The 24,498-nt window shown below is 36.3% G+C and overlaps 1 protein-coding gene across 2 annotated transcripts in view; it reads left to right on the top strand.

The window, feature by feature from the left end:
• Positions 1 to 24,498, top strand: part of LOC134535523 (uncharacterized) — a 486,190-nt gene that overhangs the window by 448,345 nt on the left and 13,347 nt on the right. For both annotated transcript variants that reach the window (XM_063374670.1, XM_063374676.1), the window contains exon 4: positions 16,951 to 17,085. In XM_063374670.1, the coding sequence (XP_063230740.1) occupies positions 16,951 to 17,085 (135 nt within the window). The remainder of the gene's footprint in view (positions 1 to 16,950; positions 17,086 to 24,498) is intronic.

The raw sequence follows: 24,498 nt of genomic DNA, 5'->3' as shown, positions 1-24,498 counted from the left end.
TTGTATTTTGTCACTCTTAATACGAACTATAATAATTTATTTTAATAATATTGAATGTCGCATGGACTGAGAAATGTAAAAAATATATACAGTGTCAAATTTTATTGTGTATAAATGTACAATTTTAAATAAATTATAGAATTAAAGAATTTTTTATTTATTTTTCTCTAACCTACATCGTTTATCTGAATGTAATAAACTACATGTGACACGTAATTTTGGTCGGGTTTGTAATGTCCGTTTTGTCTTGTTTGTGTGTATTATTTTGTTTTACCAATAATGATGAAGTCTGTTTTTTCTTTTGCTAAAATTATTTTTGTCTGAGTATGTCATCTGCATTCTTAAGATTTTTTTTTATGGGAGATGTTTTGGTAAAGTGCTGGTACAGGTAATACCGCAACATTAGAGCAAATCTGACTAGGAACTTGATTTATTATTTTTGAGAAATAATTTATTACTTCCCGAAATAAAACTAACAGACTTGTGGGAAATTTATGGTCTTAAATCGTAACCTGTCATATATTGGTGTATACTATGGTGGTGATATTAAAAAAATTAATGAGTGTTAATCAATTGACCACACTTCGGAGTAAGCTGGTGCACTGGATGGGCTGTATCTGTAAGATTCTGGATACTTGGTAAGCGGTTCTTCGTCCAAGTTACTCACTCCTTCGTAGCTGATTACTAACATGAATTTTTACAACATGGAAAAAAATTGCATACTGGCTAAGGTCTTGATTAAAAATATTTTGACGCTTATAATTATCAGAGTATTGAGTATGGTATGTGGAGTTCGACTCCTCTCGTATATGTGCTACACATTTATTTTTGTAGGTAGCATGATATACATTCGTAGGCTGATTATCTGCTCTGGTTCGGTGATGTATACTTTGAAGTGGTTCCAGCAAGTACTTTACGTATGCTGGATTATGATTTCACTGGAGTTTTACGTGTACTGAGTTGGAAGGCTAGTGATGTGATGTATGCATGTCTTGAACAAAACATATGAGTGTCGCAGCATTCTGCAAGCTTGCAATTCCCGCGCGAGGGGTCAATGTTCATTTGCAGGTGATGGTAGGCGTGTTTTGATCGAGAAGTCTCTGCCTCTATCCTTGAGATTTTTTTTTTTTTGCGGTTGGTGTGCTTGAATTTATGTACTTTTGACTAGTCGTATGTGAATAAGTTTAAATTCGTATGCATTGGAACATATTTTTCTACATGAGGTAATAAAAATACATAGATGCTACATTGACTGAGATAGGTATCGAACACATGGTTCTTACCCTATGAGTGACTAGCACTTGTTTGACCTATCTCCACTAACCCTCGTTTACTTTGTGATATAGATGGGACATGGTTGTTTTCAGACAGATTATGGTTAAAATGTCTTGGACAAAGTATCCTTTGTAGAAATTACTATGTGTGGTAATTATTTTAGTCGAAGTGGTAATTTAATAAAACACGTATAATTAGCGTGAAGGTTTTTCTAATGTGTAAACAAATTAATGATAGGATGGATTTGTATGTAGAAATGGTGGTATACTACATCTCTTGAAGAACACTGCATGGTATATATAATGAAAGACTCTTGGGCTCAAGAAACTATACCTACTATAGGTGGAAAGGATGATACGGTTTCCAAGATTAAATGAAAGGAACTTTGATGATTTTTTTTTCTATATACTACAATTATTTATTTGAGTTTGGGATGATGGGTTGAAGGATTAAATAATAAAACTGGACTCATAGACTTTTACAGAAAATGAGAATGGAGCTCACAAGATCATAGATTGTGGTAAATCACTGACAACTGAAATGTGGAAACGATAAATCATAAAATGAGTTATATTGATGCAGCTCATGACAATATTGATGACAGCTATGATGATGATTTACATCTGTGATAGTGACACGGACGCGGAGATTTAAAGACAAATAATATTATGAATATAGAAAAGATGGAAGCCTTAGCACGCCGATCGTGACGAGAAACAAATATTGAAGGATGTTGATGGTATCGGGAAGACTGAAACTAATGAAGGTATCAACACTGTGAAAAGTGAGAATACATTCAAGCCTATATTTAGCAGATCCTCCATACTTTGTATAAATGGTGGACTCCTGAATAGGAAGCATACAGGCGATGAAGATACTTCGACATCAACGATATTGAGTTCTTGCAGTAATCTGGGTGAAGACGTTGTCTTCTACGGTGATTGCTACAGTGACTCTGAGGCTGTTTACAAAGGCATAGACTGTGATGCAGAACCTAAAGCTGACAAAGTCGAAGAATGTGGTGGTGTCCTGAGACCGAAGCGATGGAAACGTCGTGTTATAATAAATAAATCTGATCAAGCTTGTGATGATCGCTGGCTAGATGATGAAAGTAACCCTGAGGATGGTGTTAAAACGGAAGACACTAGAGATCATAATATTTATAATAAACAAGCAATGAAGATGGTGGCAGAAGAGATTGATTCCACATCATGGAAAGATCCAAAAATATTGGTTGACCGGCTAAGACTGATGGTGGCATCTGTTCGTAGAGGAAACTACTTGCATATCGTGGAAGTATCGCTCATACTGTAAGAACTTCGGAACGCTGGCTACATACAATAATCATTTGATTAACTGTCATGTGTGTACTAATGAAAAATAAAATGAATTATTTATATTTAAAAAAAGTATGATTTATTTCTTGTATCCTGATTTCCAAATAAGCCTGTGTTTCCGCTACTGTATGTGTGATCATTCCGTTTCCTGTGTGTACTGTGTGTACGTTCCGATTTCCTGTGTGTACATTCCGTTTTCCTGTGTGTACATTTCGTTTTCCTGTTTGTACATTTCGTTTTCCTGTTTGTACATTTCGTTTTCCTGTTTGTACATTTCGTTTTCCTGTTTGTACATTTCGTTTTCCTGTTTGTACATTTCGTTTTCCTGTTTGTACATTTCGTTTTCCTGTGTGTACATTCCGTTTTCCTGCGTGTACGTTCCGTTTTCCTGTTTGTACATTTCGTTTTCCTGTTTGTACATTTCGTTTTCCTGTTTGTACATTTCGTTTTCCTGTTTGTACATTTCGTTTTCCTGTTTGTACATTTCGTTTTCCTGTGTGTATATTTCGTTTTCCTGTTTGTACATTTCGTTTTCCTGTTTGTACATTTCGTTTTCCTGTCTGTACTTTTCGTTTTCCTGTGTGTACATTACGTTTTCCTGTGTGTACATTACGTTTTCCTGTGTGTACTGTGTGTACATTGCGTGTTGGAGCCGAGTAGACTTGTATCCATGTAGCTTCATAGACATGTAGTTTCGTAGCCATGCGGTCTTTTAGTCATGCAGTCTCTCAGCCATGTATAACTCGGAACCAGCTAGATCCTTTTAGACTTGTAGCCTTGTAGCCTCGTAGTCTCTTAGACTCGTAGCATTGTGGCCCAATATCATTGGAGCTGTTGAAAGAAAAGGTAGTTGGAGCATTTGGAGCTGCTGGAGCATTTGGAGCTAAGAAGTAGTCATTGCACGTCTATGCAATGCTAAATATTTATAAGTTTGCTGGCTTTCGCAAGTGATTCTGTAGTAGGATAGAAATTGTGTAATAAATATTATGTTTGTAAACGACTATGTGGTGTTATATTTCTCGAACCTTACGCTTTTCTGGTATTTAAATTAAATTTATTTTAGCTTCGTCCAGGATCGTGTCAAGGACCTTAGACGACCTAATTAATCAGTATATTGTTTGCAAATTTATTTAATGAATTTTTAACTTTTTCCTGAATTTTTAGTTTAATTATTACGAAAATTCCAAGATGATGGTCTTTATGTCGGGTAGGATGATGGTAGTAGAGGATTTAAAGTCTCTTTAAGAATGTTGAACATGGTTTATTGAATTTATTATTTTTTTCCATAAAATTAAACATTATTGCATCGTTCGAGTATCGAACCAAGGACTGGAGCGGATCGAATCAATATGTAAATTAATTAGTGAATTTTTTGATGAATTTTGTATTTTTTCCCGCTTTTCTAGCTACATTATTACATGATTTCAAGATGGCGGCCGAATTTCAAGATGGCGGGGGGGCACCTCCATAATAAATGATTTCTGTACTGTAGCGGGTTAGAATAAAATTAACCAGATGGAAATGTACTCTATAATACAAGTACACGCACAAGATGGTGTACTCCAGCATGTGGTCGCTCCTGGTAGCATGTACTGAACATAAAATGTCGTATCCATGATGGTCGACAAGGACAAAGTCAAATTTCAAGGTCAAGGTCAAATTTCAAGGTCAAGGTCAAATTTCAAGGTCAAGGTCAAATTTCAAGGCCAAGGTCAAAGTTCAAGGTCAAGGTCAAGGACAAATTTCAAGGTCAAGGTCAAAGTTCAAGGTCAAGGTCAAAGTTCAAGGTCAAGGTCAAATTTCAAGGTCAATGTCAAAGTTCAAGGTCAAGGTCAAAGTTCAAGGTCAAGGTCAAAATTCAAGGTCAAGGTCAAATTTCATTGTCAAGGTCAAAGTTCAAGGTCAAAGGTGTGGTGACCAGATAATTATACTACATGATATCGGCACACTCTAGCAGACGAAAACAAGATGGTGGTCTCCAGTGGATGAAGACAAGATGGCGGACATGATGTCATACCAGTTGACGATATATACCTTGGTATTGGTGGTGATAGATCAGTCTAGGTAGCTTTCATGGAGGAAGGATCGACTGTTTACTCTCGTCGGGAATCGAACCAAGGACGTACATCGATATAATCAAACAGAATTCAAATACGTTAATTTTTTGATGAATTTTGGAATTCTTTTCATTAAAATCGGATAATAAATAAAGATTTTCAAGATGACGTCCAAATTTCAAGATGGCGGACATGACGTCATACTACCTGATGGTATATGTGCATTGACATAAGTGGTGGGGGTCAGTCTGCCAGCACCCCGCCACAGGGGAAGGATCGGTCGCCATTTTTATTTTTTTTCGCCCTCACCGGGTTCGAACCGAGGACTCTGACCTCCGTGTCGTAAAAGTATATTTTTTATAAGTATTTTATTAAAATTTTATTATTTCAATTTTTTTATATTTTTTAAAAAAAATTCATTAAAATCGGATAATAAATAAAAAAGTTAAAGATGGCGGCCGTAACCAAAATTGCAACGGTGACGTCATCATCCAATATGGCGGAATAAACATCGCCGGAATTTTCGAGAACACAATGATGTCATCCAATATGGCGGATCCAAGATGGCGGATCCAAAATGGCCGCCAGGGCAAGGTCAAGGTCAAAGGTCAAGGTCACAACCATCCAAGATGGCCGCCGTGACGTCACAATCCAATATGGCGGTCGGCACACTCCTCAATCCTCACCCTGGACCCTGTGCCAGAACATACATTCCTATACTACTTCTATCATATTCTGAAATAACTTTAGGCAAATGCTGAGTTTGTTTATTCACTGTATTTTTTTTTGTAAATGGAACAGAAATATCATGTAAAAAGAGATATTTTTGTAAATTTGTATATTTACAAACTATACCACTAAAACAAATGTTCGCAGTAATACTGGGTCAAGATTATTAACCGGAAATTTAGGTTTTGTATGGTCCCAGTACCTCCAGCAGTTAAAGTTATTTGTAAACCGTTCCCTGAGAAGCTTTCCACATTAATAAACCTAATAAAACCAAATAAAGCCCAATAATTTAATATTCCAATATCTTTAACATGGTTTAAAAAATATTCACTTGAATGAAACAATACTTAAAATATAAAATTATGGACCTATTTTCGTAAGAATTATCTCGAAAAACGTATTTCTTATATGGAAAAAAATAACCATAGCCATGTGTTGTACAAAGTTACTTCTTGACAACTGGTTTCCGAAGGAATCTTTTGTAAAAGTAGAACATTGTTTCCTGTGTTAAGCCCACCCTACACGATGCCTAATTTCTGCTGTATATTCTGTTAAACCTATATGTTTAAAAGTAGGCATGACAGTTTGTACAGCAGAAGAGAAGAAAAATAATTTGGTACTCCATACACACGATACCTATAGTACTAACAGAAAACCAGCGAACGCAGTTGCCGATAAAAACAAGCATATTGGTTTAGAATAAAAATTTTGCTGTCCATTTAAACAAATACTGATAATCAACACAAATTACAGTTTTTTATTATAAAATTTTGTAAGCTAGTGAATGATTTTTGATATTTTATCTTCTACACGTCACTTGTAAAAATATAACTAAGTTGTCTTAGTATTTAAAAAAAAAATACAGTGCAGTTTTAGATTAAAGTTCAATTGTATGTTAGTTTTAAAATCGAGTAATATAAATTTAAATTAATAAAGGAATTTTTGGTTTGCTTTAAAGTTGTTTATCAATGGTACATTAAAAATATTACTTTAACTATACAGCTCTTGAAACTAATTCACAAGATTTTTAAAAATATAATATAGACCACTAACTTGTCAAACTACTTTGAGTAATTGCAACTAACAATTTAATTTTTGCCAATAGAGACAAAGAAACAAGCATAGTTTAAGATAGAAGAATTGTCCATAATAAACTTAAATCCTAAGGGAATGAAAACCATCTCGCATTATAGGCTAACAGGTTTTAAGTTCTTATGAAAGGTTCGTTTATTCATCAGAATTATTTTTAAGTTACTTGTAATCATATAATTTATTTTAATTGGTAAGTAAAAATTAAAGGCCTTAAAAAAAGTATTATTATATTTTGCTTAAATACTTTTTTTATAATTAAATCATATGGTATTTAAAAAAAGGGAAAACTTTTGCCACGTGGCGAGATTTGGAACACGTCTAAAATAATAGCTCTTTATATCAAATCGCACGCTCTGCCACTGTGCTACCGAGACTCTACGATCTTTATTGTTGAGTCTATGTATTATCAATAGAGTATGGACAGTTTTCTTACGTATATAAAACAAAGTTTTGATTTAATTTTGCTATAACTATTTAAGTTCACCAGATATATTCCAGGGTAGTTTTCCTTTCACAAAGTTTAATTATTAGGCACACCAGTACATTTGGTATGTTCCCAAATGTTTGCGAAAGAGATTACGTACGGGTTTTTGTTGCAATGCGCGGGTCCGCATCTTGACCACTTCCACTCATGGGTACAGCAGAAAAATAAAACACGTTTTAGTACGGATTAAGGTAAGACTTTTGGTGTGGTTACTTTTATACCGAGAGACAGGCCCCTTGGAAGGTGCACTAACAGAAAAAAATAAGGCATGCAAACTGCTAAGGAATGAGTATCGTGTGGGTCTGGTTTTACGGACAACTTCTTCCCTCCAATCTGTCTGAATTGTGTCATTCAGTGTTACCATCTTGAATGTCATCGATTTTGACATAAAATTATGCCCATCTTTCAAAACATGTTATGCTGGAGGCCACAAATACTTCCATAGATTGTCCTCATCGCAAAAAAAAAAACAACTATATTTTTATGGATGGAGTTTTACTAACCATACGAACGTAACACAGGACAAAAGTTCATACAAAATGCTGTTATCACTTTTGAAAACATGTCCTCAGCGTTAATATATATTCAAATACGCAACTGTATTTTTTGTGTTTTTTTAATATATTATTCATAGTAGTACCAGAAAATCAGGGAAAACATATTTAAATAATGTTTCATTCATGACGAAGAGTTTTAGGTTGCTGCGCTCGAAAGCCTTAAATTATACAGTTCTGAGTTTTTACATTACTTTATCGAAAGTACATCGCATGTTCCGGATTAGAAACCAGATTTTAAAAAAAAAAATATTGAAAACAATTTCAAATTTACGGTGTCCGGTCCGTTACGGTAAAATCACTCACTCGCTGTGACAACTGCTATGCTTGATGCGCTGTTTACATCTCCTCATGAAATGGGTGAACTATTCCGATTTCGCTTAACTTTCTATGAAACATTCTCAACAAATTAAAATATTATCACACCAAACCCGAATAATACAGATATGTAAACGAGATTCATTCAGCCGCTTTATTGGCCCATATAGGATGGAAAAAATTTGCATACTCTTACTTTTAATCTATTTTCAAAAATAATATGAAACTTTTCAAATCATTTCGGGAGGATTAAGAGGTAAAAAAAAGAAAAATCCTATACGCTGTATATTTTTTTTGTAAATGTAAAACAAATATCTTTGTAAAATTACAGATATTTGTAAATTTGTACATTCACATTCAAACAACTGTATCACTAATAATAGTGTTTGCAGTAATACTGGGTTCAGATTTTAACTCAGACATTTATGATTTGTGTTGTCCCAGTACCTACAATAGTTACAAGTTCCCTGAATAGGTTCCTAGTATTAACTACGCACATTAATAAGTATAATACAAAAATATAAATTAATTATTGAATAATTGAGAATCCTTACCATGTTGGTTAAAATTATTATGCTTGAATGAAACATCAATTAAAATACAAAAGTATGCGTACATTTTCTCCTATGCACAACGATAAGACCGCGCGCCAGTTCAGAGCCTTGCGCTTCGAGGCTATACCGCACTAGAAGCACCAGCGAGCGTCGCGCTTATTATCCCGCCTCACTAACAAATATTCACCCCTGACGTCGTGCGTAGGAGAACTGTGAAATTTGAGCTGTGACCGTTACATTATATGACGAAGAAATTAAGTTAAAGTTGTGACATAAGTCCCTTAAGTTCTTTTAAGAATCTTTACCAGTTGTTTTATTAGTAAAAAATTAATCTGAAAACACGCATTTTAGACATTTTAACTCTTCTAAAAATACGGTTTAAGCACTTAATCCAAAATCAAATCAACTTATTGCCCCTCAGCGAATTTTTAAATGCTTTTCGTAAACAGGCCCCAATTGGATATCTTAAATTGTTTTTAAATACAGTTGTTTTTCGTGAAGCTCTGCACACCGTGTGACAAGAAAATCTGCCTCACAGGTAAAAATATCCGTTTAAAAAATATTTTTTGGTAATGCTCCTAAACATATAATTGAAGCTAGTTAACGTATTGAATGTGTCGGAAAATTAGTCATACCAAAATAGTACATTTACATTGAATTTAACCTTTAGCTAAACAAAAACAGGAATGATATGTTTTCATGGAAATTATCTTGACCCTTCGCATTTTTTTTTTAGTACAACCTTTCAATAGTTGATTAATTTTCTGACATTTTTCTACTGTGTAGAACTGCAAGATTCACTTGAGCTATGAGTGTCATCAGAGTAATTTAGTTAAATCCATGCAAAAAAAATTTAAAAGACAAATAATATGGCAACCACATAATAATTTCGATGTTCTTAGCAGCTGAATATGTTTTAGTGGTGACAAAAATATTTTGTAGCAAACACAAAGATGCTTATTTGAAACTTATAAAGATTTTTTATTTAAAAACATATATTTTTTGAACACCGAGGCCACAATACTTCGTTTTCATCATAAACAGTTCACCCGCGAGATTAAAAACTAATTATGAAGCACTAACAAATAATTTTATGAACATTTATTATAATCACTTGCAGTGAAATAAAAATAAAAATAAACCGTTTCACTCGAAGGATACAGCATACAAATTTTATAATTAAAGGGTCTGCAAACATATTATATATAATTGTATATACATTTTAGATTTTTTATTGATTCCTGTGTAAAAAAAATAGCTCTATATCCTGGTTTTCCATTACTTTATAATACGAATTTCACTCACTGCAAACATTCATAAAACAGTTTTTTTATGTTTCCTTAAAACCTTCGAATATATATATATATGTATATATATATATATATATATATATATATATATATATATATATATATGCAAACCCTTTAATTACTTAAGGGGACATTTTTTTCAGGATAAGGCTTTATAGTTGTATGTGAATGACGTTTTGTTTATGTCGAAAATGCACCACCAAATTTTGGGGTCTTTTTGAATATATTAATCATCACTTTAGTCATCAGCTTAGCCTTCAGAATTTCTCCATTGTTTAAGAAATAACTACTTTTGTATAATTTTGTATGAATAGTTCTTTTGTTAAATATAGTTGAACGGCTCTGCGCTGAATGTTTTTGGAGTTTAAACTTTCAGTTCGATGCCAATGGTGAAAGATCATTGGTGTATTGGCCTGTAAACGCTACATAATTGAATTGTTTTTGAATTTCTTTGCGAACGCAACGTCTTTGTAAGCTTCAGCATGCCATAAATCTGTAGCGGCGCTCGGTATTACGGGTTTTTCACGGGCTCTAACTGTCCGTAGGGACCCACCCGTACAATACGTGTCCCGTCACCCACCCCCTTCCCCCTGAAACACCATCTCTCACGCCCTGGCACGCGCGTAACGGTCTGACGCACAAAGGCGACTCCCCGATAATACTCCATTGTGGGCCGATGACAGCCAATTAACACTTCTGTTAATGTTATCTATCAGACGAGGAAATTAATGGCCCTTTCAAGCCAAGCGGACCAACCAGAAAATTACTGGACGTGTGAAAAGTTCAGTGCAGCGTAGGTGTCTGGTAAAAAATTATGATTATTAATATTCACTGGGGTGGGTCGAAAAAAAATTAATATTTTATTTTAGAAACACTATATGTAGTGCGGAAAAATTGCCTGCTGTAAAAATACGAAAAATAATATTAAAAAATTAAAACTGTGTTCATATCTTCCCTGTTGAGCATCATACAAAATTTTATGTTACATAAAATTCTCAGATAGACAACCCATGGTTTGTTCCTCTTGTTTATGGTTTGATAATAAATAAATTAGAACATAATTCATGTTTAATGATTTCCGTTTGCCCACGTTTATAACTTACAAACATGTATGGATAGATGTTTTCTTTAAGTGCATATATAAATGTGTAGTATTTTTTAAATTTTATTTTAAAGTAAATAACATTTGAGGACAACTGCAGAAGCTTTTCGATGTGGGGAAAAACAGGTCAAAGTCGGATAAAAATTTAAACATCATCATTAAAAGAGTTCAGTAGGTATCATCAAATTGAAGAATCTAGGACAATATTTGATAAAGGATTCGTGAAATTTGTGTGGTGATCTAATGAAAAAAGCTTTATAAAACAAATAATTATTACAAAAAAACTTTTTGCATCTAAGCAGCAAATTACTGTTTGGTAAAACAGTGAACTTAGCCCCTGTACAAATATCGTTGACGCTACCATTCCGTTTCATAATTAAAATGGGAATGGCTAAGTGTTATAAAATGACATAAAAAAATGGTAGCCACCCATTTTTCTATTACTTAAAGAAAAATATACTGTCAACCATGTTCTCACATGTACGCAATCGTTTTTACAAGCAACATTATTGGCCTCTTTGTTTGCTCAGCTGCAAAAAGGTTTCGATTCATTCAAGCGAATTAAAAATACTTTTTCGTTAATGTATACATCTAATATTACACCGTATTTGTAACGAGATAATTGTACAACATTAGACTTTTTTTTCGATTGATAACGTTAAAATTTTAGTATTTATATTTTAACAAGCCTGTGAAAATATATGACCGCTTTCAATACAATCAATGAACGCCGTAAAACTTTTATTTTCAGCAAAACATTTGCTCAGCTCTCGGGGATGGGAACTGTTTCGATAAGGAATTAATATAGGCGTGGTCCAAAAAATTGATGCATTAATATCAGAACTGAAATGAAAATTAAGTTAATTTATTTATATATCTGTCGGGTTAACAATGAGGGGGAGGGGATATGCGGAATCTGCGATCCCATGGGTTTTGCACGTGAGAGAAGAGGAGGAAACCAACACAAGTCAATAGTGAGGTGATTTTTAATTCCTGGGAGGTGCAGGCCCCCCTGTGGACCCCCCAAACAGGATATAAGCTCATATATGCATATATATGAGAGGCTTTTTTTTAAGTAATTACCGTTTTAAAATTAGGACGCTGCAACGCTGCGTTCGGCACGTGCCTGCATTTGTTTGCAACCCACAGGAGCCATTACGGAAACATTCAGCCGTGTTTACGTTTGTTTGTGATAATTTAAAATGCCTCCGCCCATTCAGAATACCGCCGACTGTGAAATACACTCTGTGATTCGTTTTCTTAGTGCTAAAGACGTGACAGCGACTGAAATTCATCGTCCGATCATTGAAGTGCATGGAGAAAATAATTAATGACCGATGGAATTGTACGTAAATGGGTTAGAGCTTTAAAATATGGCCGCACGAAAGTTCATTATGAGGAACGAAGTCGGCGACCTTCTGTTCTTTTCTGAGCATTTGGTGCAGAAAGTAGACGAAAAAGTTAAAGAGAACAGACTGTTTACGATTTCGTCGTTACCTGAATGTTTTCTCATAACACGTCACTGATATGAGGATGAATTTCAGCCGCTGTCAAGCCTTCAGCCCGAAGAAAACGATTCAAAGCGTTTATTTCACTGTCGACGGGATTCTGAATTGGCGGAAGCATTTTAAATATTAACAAACAAACGTAAACACGGTATAATGTTTCCGTAATGGCGTCTGTGACTGGCGAACAGAAGTAGGCACACATGCTGACCGCAGCGCTGCAGCGGCCTGGTTTAAAATCAGGAAGGAACTTACTTTAAAAAAAAACACGCCTCGTACTTACATTTGGTTTTATGTCTTGTCAAACATCATGTTATCAGAGACGAACTAACACGATACCAGCCAGGCAAGGAGGTAAGGGAATCTGAGGAAGGAAACAACCAGGTTCTATAATAAGTAATCATTTCAGAATTTGCATGTAGTGATTCCGGGAGACCATGTAAAACCGTCATCAGAACGCACTGAGCGGGATTCGAACCAGTGTCGTTCAACCATTACGCTAACTTGCTCGGTCTTTAACATTTATTAGTAAAATATTTTAACTCTAAAATTTTACTTGAAGTATTTCATAAAATTTAATTTTATGTCTGAAATTCATTTGATTTAATATAATAATTATTCGATAATTATTATTACAATACGAATCGTGGAGTCATTTTGTTTATAATTTCACATTTAAACGGTCACACCTAACTGTGCCTGGATGTCCTTCGTTTGACAATGGAATATTTTTCATAAAGAAATGATCGATAAATCCCATCTCTAACCTACTAGTAAGTCGTTTAAGGATTTTTTACTATTAAAAAATTAACAGTATGAATTATGCATATTACCTGTCCTTAAAATACGACTCTGGACATTCTAAGAACATGTCTAAATCTTACTGCTATATTTTAACTTAATAAATCGTTAACTAATCTTAATCGCTGTAACTCTCTGAGACTCAATGAGCATTAGTAGAGTAATTAGAGTGAATCTAGAGTTTACTTCATGTTACAAGTGAAAGAGTGATTTGTGTGAGGCAGTTTTTAATTGCTTTAAAGAAAAACTACTTTTTTTTAATTTTAAAATAATATAGATGATTATGTTTTTTTGTACATTGTTATGTGAAAAGTAACATCGTACTTGTGTAGCATTGTTTCTTGATGCCTGTAACTATTCTTTAGCTATCTAGTAGCTTGTAGCAAAAAATGCACGGTTCTGAGTTGCTTGCATGAAGCATGACTGGGAAGCCTACATGTATATACTATACTCCATCCGTTACAAGGTGGCAGCCTATATCCCTCCGCCATCTTTATGCAACTTTGTTACTTAGCTACGTCTTTCCAAAAATTCAAAGATTTATTTTACCTTGAAGAATATAGAGTGTAAACGGTAAATATTTACTTTTTAAGCCTTATCCCTTTTTCATTCTTTTTTCGTCTGCTTTACTCAACTTACCTTGTTCGCGATCGAGTTAAAGGTCAAGATAATCCGATCCGGATTTCCAACCCGGGCAAACCACTTGTATTGTTACGTTTTCGAACTGCTAGCGTATACTTTAACTCAGATCAAGATAACCTGACAAAAGTTTTTTTTTCTCCTGGTTTCAAAATCATCTTAATCCTCTATGTAGGGACAGAGAAAAATATCGCGAGTCCAATGACCCACGTGATGGACATCCAGAGTTAGGCAAGAGTTTATATAATAGTTTTACCGTTAATTGGCTGCTGAATACGAGACGTCTCATTTGGGCAACCGCGTCCCCTGAATCGATAGTTATTTTTGTTAAGGTTTCTCATTGGCCCAGGCCCCTCCAGATATGTGCTGTGGGTCGGTTGCAAAATCAGTCCCCGCAATTCTCCTGTCTCCGCCTGCACTAAGGAAAAGCTTTGTCATTTGTTTCTACATAGCGCAACAAATATACTATAGACGGAAATACGATGACTCTACAAATTAATTTCATCGATTTCACGTTTTACTTCGCAATGCACTCGTCAAATTGGATTATAAAAACGAAAAAAAAAAGGTTTGCTACAGCAACCAGATGTTTTTTTCGACACGTGAAAACAAGTATTTGTTTGCAAAAATAACTATTCTCTGTGAATACGCCTGACTCTTTGACTAATACGTTAGAGACCTATACTGAGCAGCACCAAGACATATTTTTGCGCAGACATATGGCTCCATTTTCACACCAGTCCGATGAACGGATAGTATTCTTCTTTTTTTCTACACAGTAGAATTCCTCAAGGGTCGACATTACAATTGTTTTATATGCATGGCACCAACATTACGACAAAGAAAACAACGTTATTTACATTTTAAAAAACCTCATTGTTATCGCAGTTCAAATTTATTGTAAGAAAAATGTGGATGTAAGAATTTAGAAAATTGCTGTGTGCAATCTTTTTCATGTAAATAATTTAACTGAAAGTGAAAACGACCTCCGTTCTCTTTTCGCATCTGGATAACAAAACCATTTCTGATTATAATTAATTTTAAATCTAATTACTTGCTGGTTTGTTGTTAAAATCTTTTTGTTTGACTATAATCACATTGTGGTGACATTTTAGCGACTACATTTCAACCAGTAAAAAAAGTTTTTAGCGTTAGAATTTACACAGCTACGGTCTGTTTTGCTAACCAATTGCTTCCTAGTGTACTTCAACTTCAGAACAGAACTCCGCCCCATAAGTGCTTTTCCAGCTCCAAACGTGAAAGGACGGGGGAGAGGATATTTTTTTAGAATTTAACTTTTTTCATTGTAGGATGAGGGTCCATTGGATCATAAAATAACAAACAACAAATAAAGGGAGAATATCGATATTTAAAAAAAAAACTGTTTTCAACAATAGTGAGTCTTAGCACAATAACAAAAGAAAGAACACAATTTTTTCATTTTGGTAAAGGTACTCCAGCTGGGTACGCCCTTGCCACCACGGGGAAAATGAACTTGCAGGGCCTCAAATACTTGAATAAAAATGACAAATGTTTCTCCAAATATCTGTTTTATTAAATATTTGTCATCGCCTTTTTATCAACTCGCTTTCTTGTTTTTCATTTTGTTTGCCGGTTCGGTACAAATTCTGCAATCGATTTTAATTTAACTTACCCGATGAGCTAAAGTCTTGAAACTTAAAACATAGCTCAGAAATTGATGATAATTCTCACACAATACTAAAAAGGCAGAAGAAAATTATTTAAATAAAAAAATAATATACTACATTTTTTTTAATCGGACTTAAAATTATAAAATAATTCTCATATAAATTGTCCTGAAAATTTATGATTGTGAACTTTTAATATCAATGAAAATACTTATACGATTTGAAACGAAAAAAGCGTGGGGCGCATGCTATAGGTAAGGAGTGTAGGGAGTACCTTTCGTTGAGAAAACTGATAGAATAGTTCATATAATATGCAGTGCAATACATTTTTTAGTGACTTAGGTGAAATATACATGCATCAATTACATATTGCATGCGCCCCGCGATTTTCGTTTCAAATCTTACAAGTATTTTCATAGTTTTAAAAATGCACAATTACAAATTTTCAGAACAAACTGTATAGGGCAAAGATAAATTAATTTATACATTTTAGTCCGTTTTAAAAACCTATATTATTATTAACACGCTTATATTAGCTTCACTTGTAACTGCCTAACGAACTATGTAAGCAAATCTTTGAAGTCGATTTTAAACTACTTCTAATAATTGTCGTATCGATTTCAAACTTTACAGGTATATGCAATCCGGATGACAATACAATAATTTGGTATCATCGAACTGATCTGATGATAGAGCCACGAGGTGGATAGTGAACTCCTCAACGTTTTAGTGTGTAACTTATAAAAGCGTGTTTTTTTTCTAATTTTTTAAACTATATTTTTTATTTTAAAAATTTCTGTTACCAACATCTCTTGCCACGACATTAGTCGTCACACGTTCGCGGGTGTTAACTTAATGGAGCTGTCCGGTGTTGGTCTGCAGAGTTAAGTATTTTCCCTGCACTTTTAAAAATGTTCACCTCCAATCTGGTTAGAAATTATCCAGAGATCTTCGTAAAATTTCCGGCTATCTTCGTAAATTCACGGAAATTGGGTTAACTTACTTTGGCCCTGAATCCAAAAAGAATGTTCTTGATAAACCAACAAAACATTCAACAACTGATTTGAGTCTACAGCAAAAACGCTCTTCTTTTGTTCACGTGTGTTTAACATTGTTAAGAACGAAACATACATCTCGGAAGTCGAAATACGGCGCGGTTTCCACGAAGATTCAGAATTTGTTTTTAAATTAGCAGACATCCCGCTAGAAGACACGTAATCAGGGGTCAACACTGTGTAGTTTTAATCAGGGCCTATGTACTGCTACAGTCAAATACCGCGACCGATGCCGCAGTCATTGAGTTTTTTTTGTGTGTGTTTGTGATCTGAACTTTCGTCATTGCCCAGTTCCTCGGCGACAGACTCTGCACCGACGGGCAGGTGAGTTGCTCGTCGTGAAGTCCGCGCATTTAGGCTACCGTGGCTGCCACCTCGGAGCGGATCGTGAGTTGGAGGTCGTAGCTGCACTCTCTCAGATCACTTTTCACCCCACCGCCGCACAGCCGAGCACAGCCGAGAGTAACCCGGAGTGATCTCCCTGTATAGTGGGCGTGTTTCCAGAGCACGCGTGCGAGGACTTCCGCTGCAACAGCGAGTTCTGCATCGACACCGACCTGGTGTGCGACCAGGTAGACCACTGCGGCGACAACTCCGACGAGGCGGGCAGCGTCATCTGCTCGTGTGAGTCCCTCGGCCTCCTCTCCCCCTCCCCACCAACCTTCGCCAGAAACATTTACATTCTCGATTGCAATGCAGTTGTTCAAGGCTACACTGTAAATATATACTTGCACGCAGGGGCGCAACAACAGGGTATTTTGCCCCCCCCCCCCCGTCTGAAACCTTGAAGTGGGGGCAAACGGGGGCAAAGAAAGTGCTGTGTAATCGATTTTTCGATGATAAAACTGCTTAAATAGCACCATTTTCCACCTTGAAATACAAATTTCCCCGGGGGAGGACCCCCGGACCCTCCCGCTGCAATTGGGGGATCGATGATTCTTTATAAATTGGAAATTTAGTTGTTGCGCCCCTGCTTGCACGGTTACAATGGAAATCATCGGAAACTCATTTGCCGACGAGCTCAGTTTCTAGAGCTTTTTTTTTTACCATCTGCAGGTAAGGTTACTCGTGCTGCAGTGTAGCGACACAGACTTTACCACTAACATCTCAACTGCCTGAAGCAATAATAGGCAAAGTGGGGGAAGTGTTTTTGTAAAGTGCTGCCCACTGGGAGACACTCGCACTAAACTTGTGAACACTGCTACCAGCTCCTAGTAGTTTTAAAGTGATATCGTTGGCAACTGAGCTTCCCAAGGACAAAGTACAAAAAAATTACAGTGTAGTTGACTATTGACCACTTCAGAGCCTTTGCCTACCCAGGCCATACGGTGTGCAGATCTTCAGGGAAAACAAAACACTAATTTGAAAACAACTCAAGATATTCTAGTAGTGTGTGGGTTTACGAAAAGTATTTCAGTATTTTTTACTCTATTATTTTAAGAATAGTAAAAATTGCGTAATCTCATATTTTCAGAATAGTTTTTAGGCATGACTAGAGACCTGTAAAATTCGCGATTTCAAATCCCTAAAGGATAGACTCCATGATCCTCTATGCACTCGTGCAAATTACATCTGCTGATTGGTTACCGACTCATAACACCTGTTTACTGGAATGATCGTGATTCGCTAATCCTTCTGTTACAGATTTTTCATTGGCCCAGAGTCCTTCAGATAAACTGTGGCCCAATCACTGAAGCAAAATAATGTCAAAAGTATTTGGACTCTATCCTCCTATTGCGAAATGAATCCGCGAATTTCACAGGTCTCTAGGCATGACACTCTCGGTACAGATTCTCGGAAGCACTCCAGGGACTTGCATTACCTACACCTTCATCTTCATTCTTCCGCAATGTAATTTAATGGTCGCCGCATGACTAGAAGACTGCACTCCAGTTCAGAAACTTGCGCCTAGAAGGCGATACAAGAGGCCTGCCTAGTCAAGGATGTGTATTTGTGTTCGTGAGGTGACATGGTAAGTGCGACGCTTGCTGGTTCATTTAGCGTGGTATGGTCTCTAAGCGTAAGGCTTTGAACTGGACACGCAGTCTTTTCGTTGTGCACAGGGCAACACTGTGATAATTGAGTGGTGAACGTTGCATTATATAGAGGAGAAATTAAGATAAAGGATTAATGCAAGTCCCATGAGTGCTGTTAATTATCTTTACCGAATGTTTCATATCTAGGAATTATTCCAAATACATGCGTTTTAGCAAATTTTCTCTCTTGAAAAATAGTTTTAAAATTAAAAAAACGGAAGCAAAACAAATCATCCGCCCTCGACGTTTTCATTAATGTTTTTGTAAAACAAACCCCACTCGGGTATCTTGTGCAGTTTTTTTTAATCGGGTAGTTTTTTAAGCTCTGCACACCATATGTGGCCAAGAGTGTAAATGGTGATGACCTTCAGAAGGATGAAATTCAGTTTCAAGTGTTCATTTGAAATGTGTACATTATATTTGGTTTCATTAAAAACAATTCATAAAAATTTGTTCGCGCTGATTTTCTAAACACTCACTTCAGTGTGGCCACACTTCATAATAATATTGGTTATCACATTTTACACACAAAATCTTCAGTTAACAGTAAAATCAAGGTACCTGTCCTGGAAATATGTTATAGTTATATGTTGTATATAAATATGTTATATGAAATAGTTATGGTTTGTAACTGACAATCATAAACCATTCCACTCGTATAAACAGACTCATATTAAAGACAGGACTAATGTTTTTGTTAAATCTTTAGTACTGGATATCAAACTAGCCTTAATATTTTGTTTATTGTGAATGATGAAATTTTTTGTTCCACATAATCATCTTTGAATTTTTTACACTCACGTATTAAGTGGTGGCCTGTTCTCTACATCCACCAATTAAAATACTTGAAGTGTTGCAGATATAATATTGTTGCTCCAAAGGCAAACCATGTTTTCATTATGCAATCAAAGCATTGGAATTTCCATACTATTGCATGCTAAAATAGCGTAACTTTCGTAAAAATTGGACATTCCCTTTAAAAACGTAAGATAATAATCACGAATCTTGCATGGAAAACCTTTTTTATCTTGCATAAAAGGAAAAAAAAATGGCATTGTTCAACAAAGTTCTCATACGTGACAGAGAAATATAATGACCATTCAAGAGAATAATCAACTGATGATGTTCAGAAACATTCTGATGGTCGTTAAGTTGACCTCCGTAGCACAGTAGGATGCACGACGGCTTTCATTATGATGGGTTCTGGGTTCATGTCTTGGGTAAGTCAACTAGTAAATGCATGTGTTAATTTTAAAGTCAAAATTGGTCAAAAATATTTATTTAATGTCATATTTTAAGTGGCCAATTAAAGGCGTATATTAAGTCAACCGAACTGTCTAATTAAACAGCCGATTGTCAGTAAAAACGTATATTTGTTTGGCTCGGTAATAAAAATAACCAACGAACCAAACATTAAAAAAAAATATTTACAAACGTAATGTACGGAATTATAGTTTACAATGCTAAAGGGAGAAAAATCTAATTCCCAACACAGCAGTGGTAAGGTCAATATTTAGTTGAGGAACGTGTAAATAAACTGAAAAAAGTTATAAGCATTATTAAAGCGTGCGGTGTCAAAAAGTATTCCATTGCAGTTAAAGGAATTCACCTGTACATTCGTTGCACAATTATTTTACGTGATATATATATATATATATATATTTTTCAATCATTTTGAAAATGCCTAAAATATTTAAGGTAATTTTTCATTAGAGTAAATGTAACTTTCTTGAGATACCTGTCAAGAAATTTCACCTCAAATCGGTTTCACAGTAGGGCAGCTCCCATCTGCACCAGTATGTTCGTGCCTGATGACGGAAGCATGTTTCAGTTCCCGAAACGTCGCCACGGGTTTGTGTTAGGAAGCCTTCTGCGTTCGTCTGTGCCGGCGGTGTTGTGTTGTCAGAACACCTGTTAGGTTATATCGCTGCGTTCGTCTGTGAGTCGCTGTATTGTCGTCCTGTTGTCCAGATTATCTTTCAGTATCATCGTCGGTTTGTCATTGTGTTGTACGGAATTTTTGTTTGTATTTGCTGTTGTTGTTGCAACTGTTTCGTCACTGTCACCCCACTGCGTTCGTCTGTTTTAACGGAATGATTTGTGCTGCCAAGGCATTCGTACCCATACAAGTAACTTCGTAATTTTTAAGAGTATTTTATATTAGAAGATCGTATATTAGAGTTGCGATAACGAATATGTGTCGATGGGAAAGTCACTTAAATTATTTAGCACATAATAATTATCCTACATTTCATAGACAGATCATAAATTTATCTATTCCTTTTATTCCATAAAACCATTTCACAGAGATCTTAAAAAAAAAAAAAAAAAAATTGCTTCAAAATTTGAAGTTATTCTTCCTGAAAAATTAAAAAATAAAATAAAATAAAAAAGTCAGTTTTTGGCTGAATAATATAACTGAACAAGAGATTTGTTTAATATTTAAGGTTTAATATACTGTTGTAACTTATGTACTTGTTCATTTTCATTAAATATTTTATTTTTATTATTATATTTTTTTTCTGAAAAATATTTATACATTATCAATCATTTAAATTATTTTTGTTTTTGATTTAAACTTTATAAAAAACTAACTTAATATTTCTTGAGATATTTTTATTTATTTAGCAATTGTTAAAATTTTTAAAATGTTAAATTAGTCAAAATAGCGCACTTAGTTTAATGCGACTACATGCATTCACAAACAAGCTTGCTTTTGTGAGTGCTCAATTTCCCTGTTTAATTTAGTGAATCGAAGTCAAAGAGTATAAAAAGAGTATATAATTAAATTATTTATTATAATATCATTTTACATTCAAGTTCAGCTGATTTCGTATTTTTTTCTCCTAGTATTTACGTACTAGGTATTCATCTTTGGCATCCATCATTGAAGGATGCTCTGGCATATGTCCATAATTATTTTATTTAAATTTAAAAATTCTGCTGTCGATAGTTATGAGTAAAAAAATCTCGTGTCCGAGGATACGTCCGAGAGAACGTGGTAGGTAAGGTAAGGTAAGGTAAGGTCCGAGAGAAAGTGGTAGGTAAGGTAAGGTAAGGTCCGAGAGAAAGTGGTAGGTAAGGTAAGGTAAGGTAAGGTCCGAGAGAAAGTGGTAAGCTCGAGATAGTGTTAGGTAAAGGAGTCCACCGATTCCTATGCCTTCTGTCCACGACCGCGCGTGGCGAAACTCTGACCGAAACTTTCCCCCGCCGATCGCGAACCCCTTCCGTCCATTGTCCCGCATGGCCGCATGCTACGGGTGCCCTCTTCGGAGCCCGCAAGAGCGGTTTGGCCGACACGCAGGGAGGCTGGGTCAATAACCAGCAGAGGCGAGCGGGTGGGAGTCCCAGGGGTTATTTAAGGTTCCCGCGTTCTAATTGGGCTAAGTAAGGTCAACACGGGATGGCCATTTAGGGACGAGGACGAGACCCCCCCCCCCTTCCTCTCGTCACCAGGCGGGAGGCTTGAAAAGGGAAAGGTGGGTAGGTTGAAGCTGTTAAGATAAGAGGCGCGCCATGGCTGGGAGTTCTCCCACGATAACTCTGCTCGTCACAGGTTTGAGGAGGGGGGGGGAGGTTCCCCCGCCCAGCTTGCACACCACTCCCTACGCTGCTTCGTCTCTTGGAGGAATATGTTCGCTGATGGAGTTGGGTAGCAATAGGGAGGAGGGATAGTTAATGCCTCGGCTGTGATGTTCTAGAGTTTGCCTCGGGGCATTCGCCCTCCGGACTGCCGCGCCGCTGCGTCGCGAGACCACCTTCAAGAGTTGGTGATCCCCACTGTATTGGTTCTATAACTTACTTGTTATATATTATCTATGTTGCATTGCCGATCCAGATTATTAGTAAGACAAGGCATGAATTATATACCCTGTTGGCATTTTTTCCGATATGCATAAAGTTCGTCTTCACCCCCTGTATTTGTTTTTTTTGCTGAGTCAATTTTTTTAAGACAAAATATTCAGGAACTGCGACTGTAAAAATACATTTGTCTGCATTTATTAGCTGTGTTAATTCAACAAAAAATTGTTTTTGGCGAGTGACCACTATGACTACGAATACTTTCCCGATTTTTCACAAATACCTTGAGACAAAATTTAATATATACTACCGCAGTGGATTTTCATCTTCAAGAGTTAATCAAGTATCCGTGTGGAAAAATCCACGTCCGTTCATTCCGTGCAGATTTCTGAAGAATATGAACCTCGTGGTCTCCGAAATACACTTTCCGCGTTCTGGTAGACTTCTCTGCTGCTCCGAATTTTCCAACCATCTTCAGTCCGGCCATGATTTGCATTTCCAGGACTTTTAGTTTCTCCAACTTTTAGTTTATCTCCATTTCGAGGAATTTCAGTTTGTGTTTGTCGATTGTCATGTATTTGATATTTTTCATAAAGCTCTTAAGTTTCATCCTACTGGCGATTTTTTCCAGGACCGCTTTTTCCGCAAAGGCATGACAGTTTACTTTAGTTACGTGTGATTGTTTCCCAACGAGTTTGAGTTAATGCATCGCTTTCCAAGTTTCTGAGATCTAAGGTACCATCGACTTTTCTGAGAAAGTAATTAAATAGAATCGACAACTATCGCTCGCCGTGTCTGACTGATGTCTTGTTTTCGAACGGTAGGGACAGTTCTTTACTGAATTTAATATTGTGGGTTGTGCTTTTATGGGAATCAGAAGTTATTGTTCAATTGGGAAATGAATCATACTTTTCTCTTAAACCACATTCAACTGTATCAATACCTAAACGTCCCACACGGATGCGTTCCATAGGAAAATACGACTTGTGTGCAGAGACGCTTAAGCATCTGATGCGCGAGTAAATGTCATGCCGTTAGCCTTTGTGCTTATAAACCACAAACACACAAATTAATTCCAGGCATGTGTGATTCGTAAGATGGATTATGAGATTAACTAATTGTAGTGATGAAATAGCAAATTTTCATAGGATTAATATAATTTAAATGGGAGTAAAGAGTTTATATTGAATGCGTTACCCATATATGGCTCCACAAACAAAAAACACCTGAGTGAATTTATCAAAAAGAACCGTTTTCATTATAACGTGGAGCGTATATGGCGACAAAATTTTGCAACAAAACTTAACATACAATGCTTCTAAAGTTGAAAAATTCACAAGCAGGTAAAAAAAAAAATACAATAAACTAACGTAGCTGTGTGGCCGAGCCTAAAATAACTGGGACACAATGACATTTCCACTGCGGAGAACTGTTACCGAATACCGCCAGACAGGAGAATTTCTGATGCGGATCAGAAGGGGAACACCACTTCCGGGTGGACACTACGAGTAACTAACTCCCCGTGCACGCCCAGAAGTGTTGCCAACTTGGCGGCCGCGGGACCAGAAACCACTGATGTGGCTGCGGCCGAACCATGGCCCCTCCCATCTTCACCCCACCCCGGGTTCGCCCCCCCCCCCCCCCACCCGGGTTCGCCCACTTCCCCGGCCTCGAGCCGAACTTGCCTGCGCCCGGGGGAAATCACCCGATGCGTCACGCATGATATATACTGCCCTCCCCCTTCCAACCCCCACCACCCTTTCACAGGGGGGTCGCGTCGTTTGCGCGGCACGCCCTCGCCGACTCATGGGCTGGGTGAAGGCGGCGGTGTTGTAAGGGTGTCACCACCGCGAAACAAACATGCAATCAGGACCTTAACCACCAACCCTCCCCTCTTTTTGCGTATCTTCAACTCCTGTCACGCGCGCCACCAAGATGGCGGAACTGGCAAGCAGCATGACAGTTAACTACTCTGCGAAGAATAAAAAAAAGCAGGTTTTTATTTCGTTACAGTAATGATCATTTACAAGAAAAATGAAATACCATAAAACAACAAGACGTTTCTACGTAACTAATAAGGGGAAACTTTCCTGCAGTGTAGGTATGAAAAATTGCGTAACGAATGTACAGGAAAATTCAGTATCTGTATGGCAAAATTCATTTCACTCTAAGATAAAAATACTAACTCCAAAATTGAAAA

Source organism: Bacillus rossius, chromosome 1 (assembly GCF_032445375.1).
Source record: "Bacillus rossius redtenbacheri isolate Brsri chromosome 1, Brsri_v3, whole genome shotgun sequence".
NCBI classification, from domain to species: domain Eukaryota; kingdom Metazoa; phylum Arthropoda; class Insecta; order Phasmatodea; family Bacillidae; genus Bacillus; species Bacillus rossius.
Note: the sequence above shows the minus strand (reverse complement) of the source record. Positions and strands in the feature narration are given on the sequence as shown.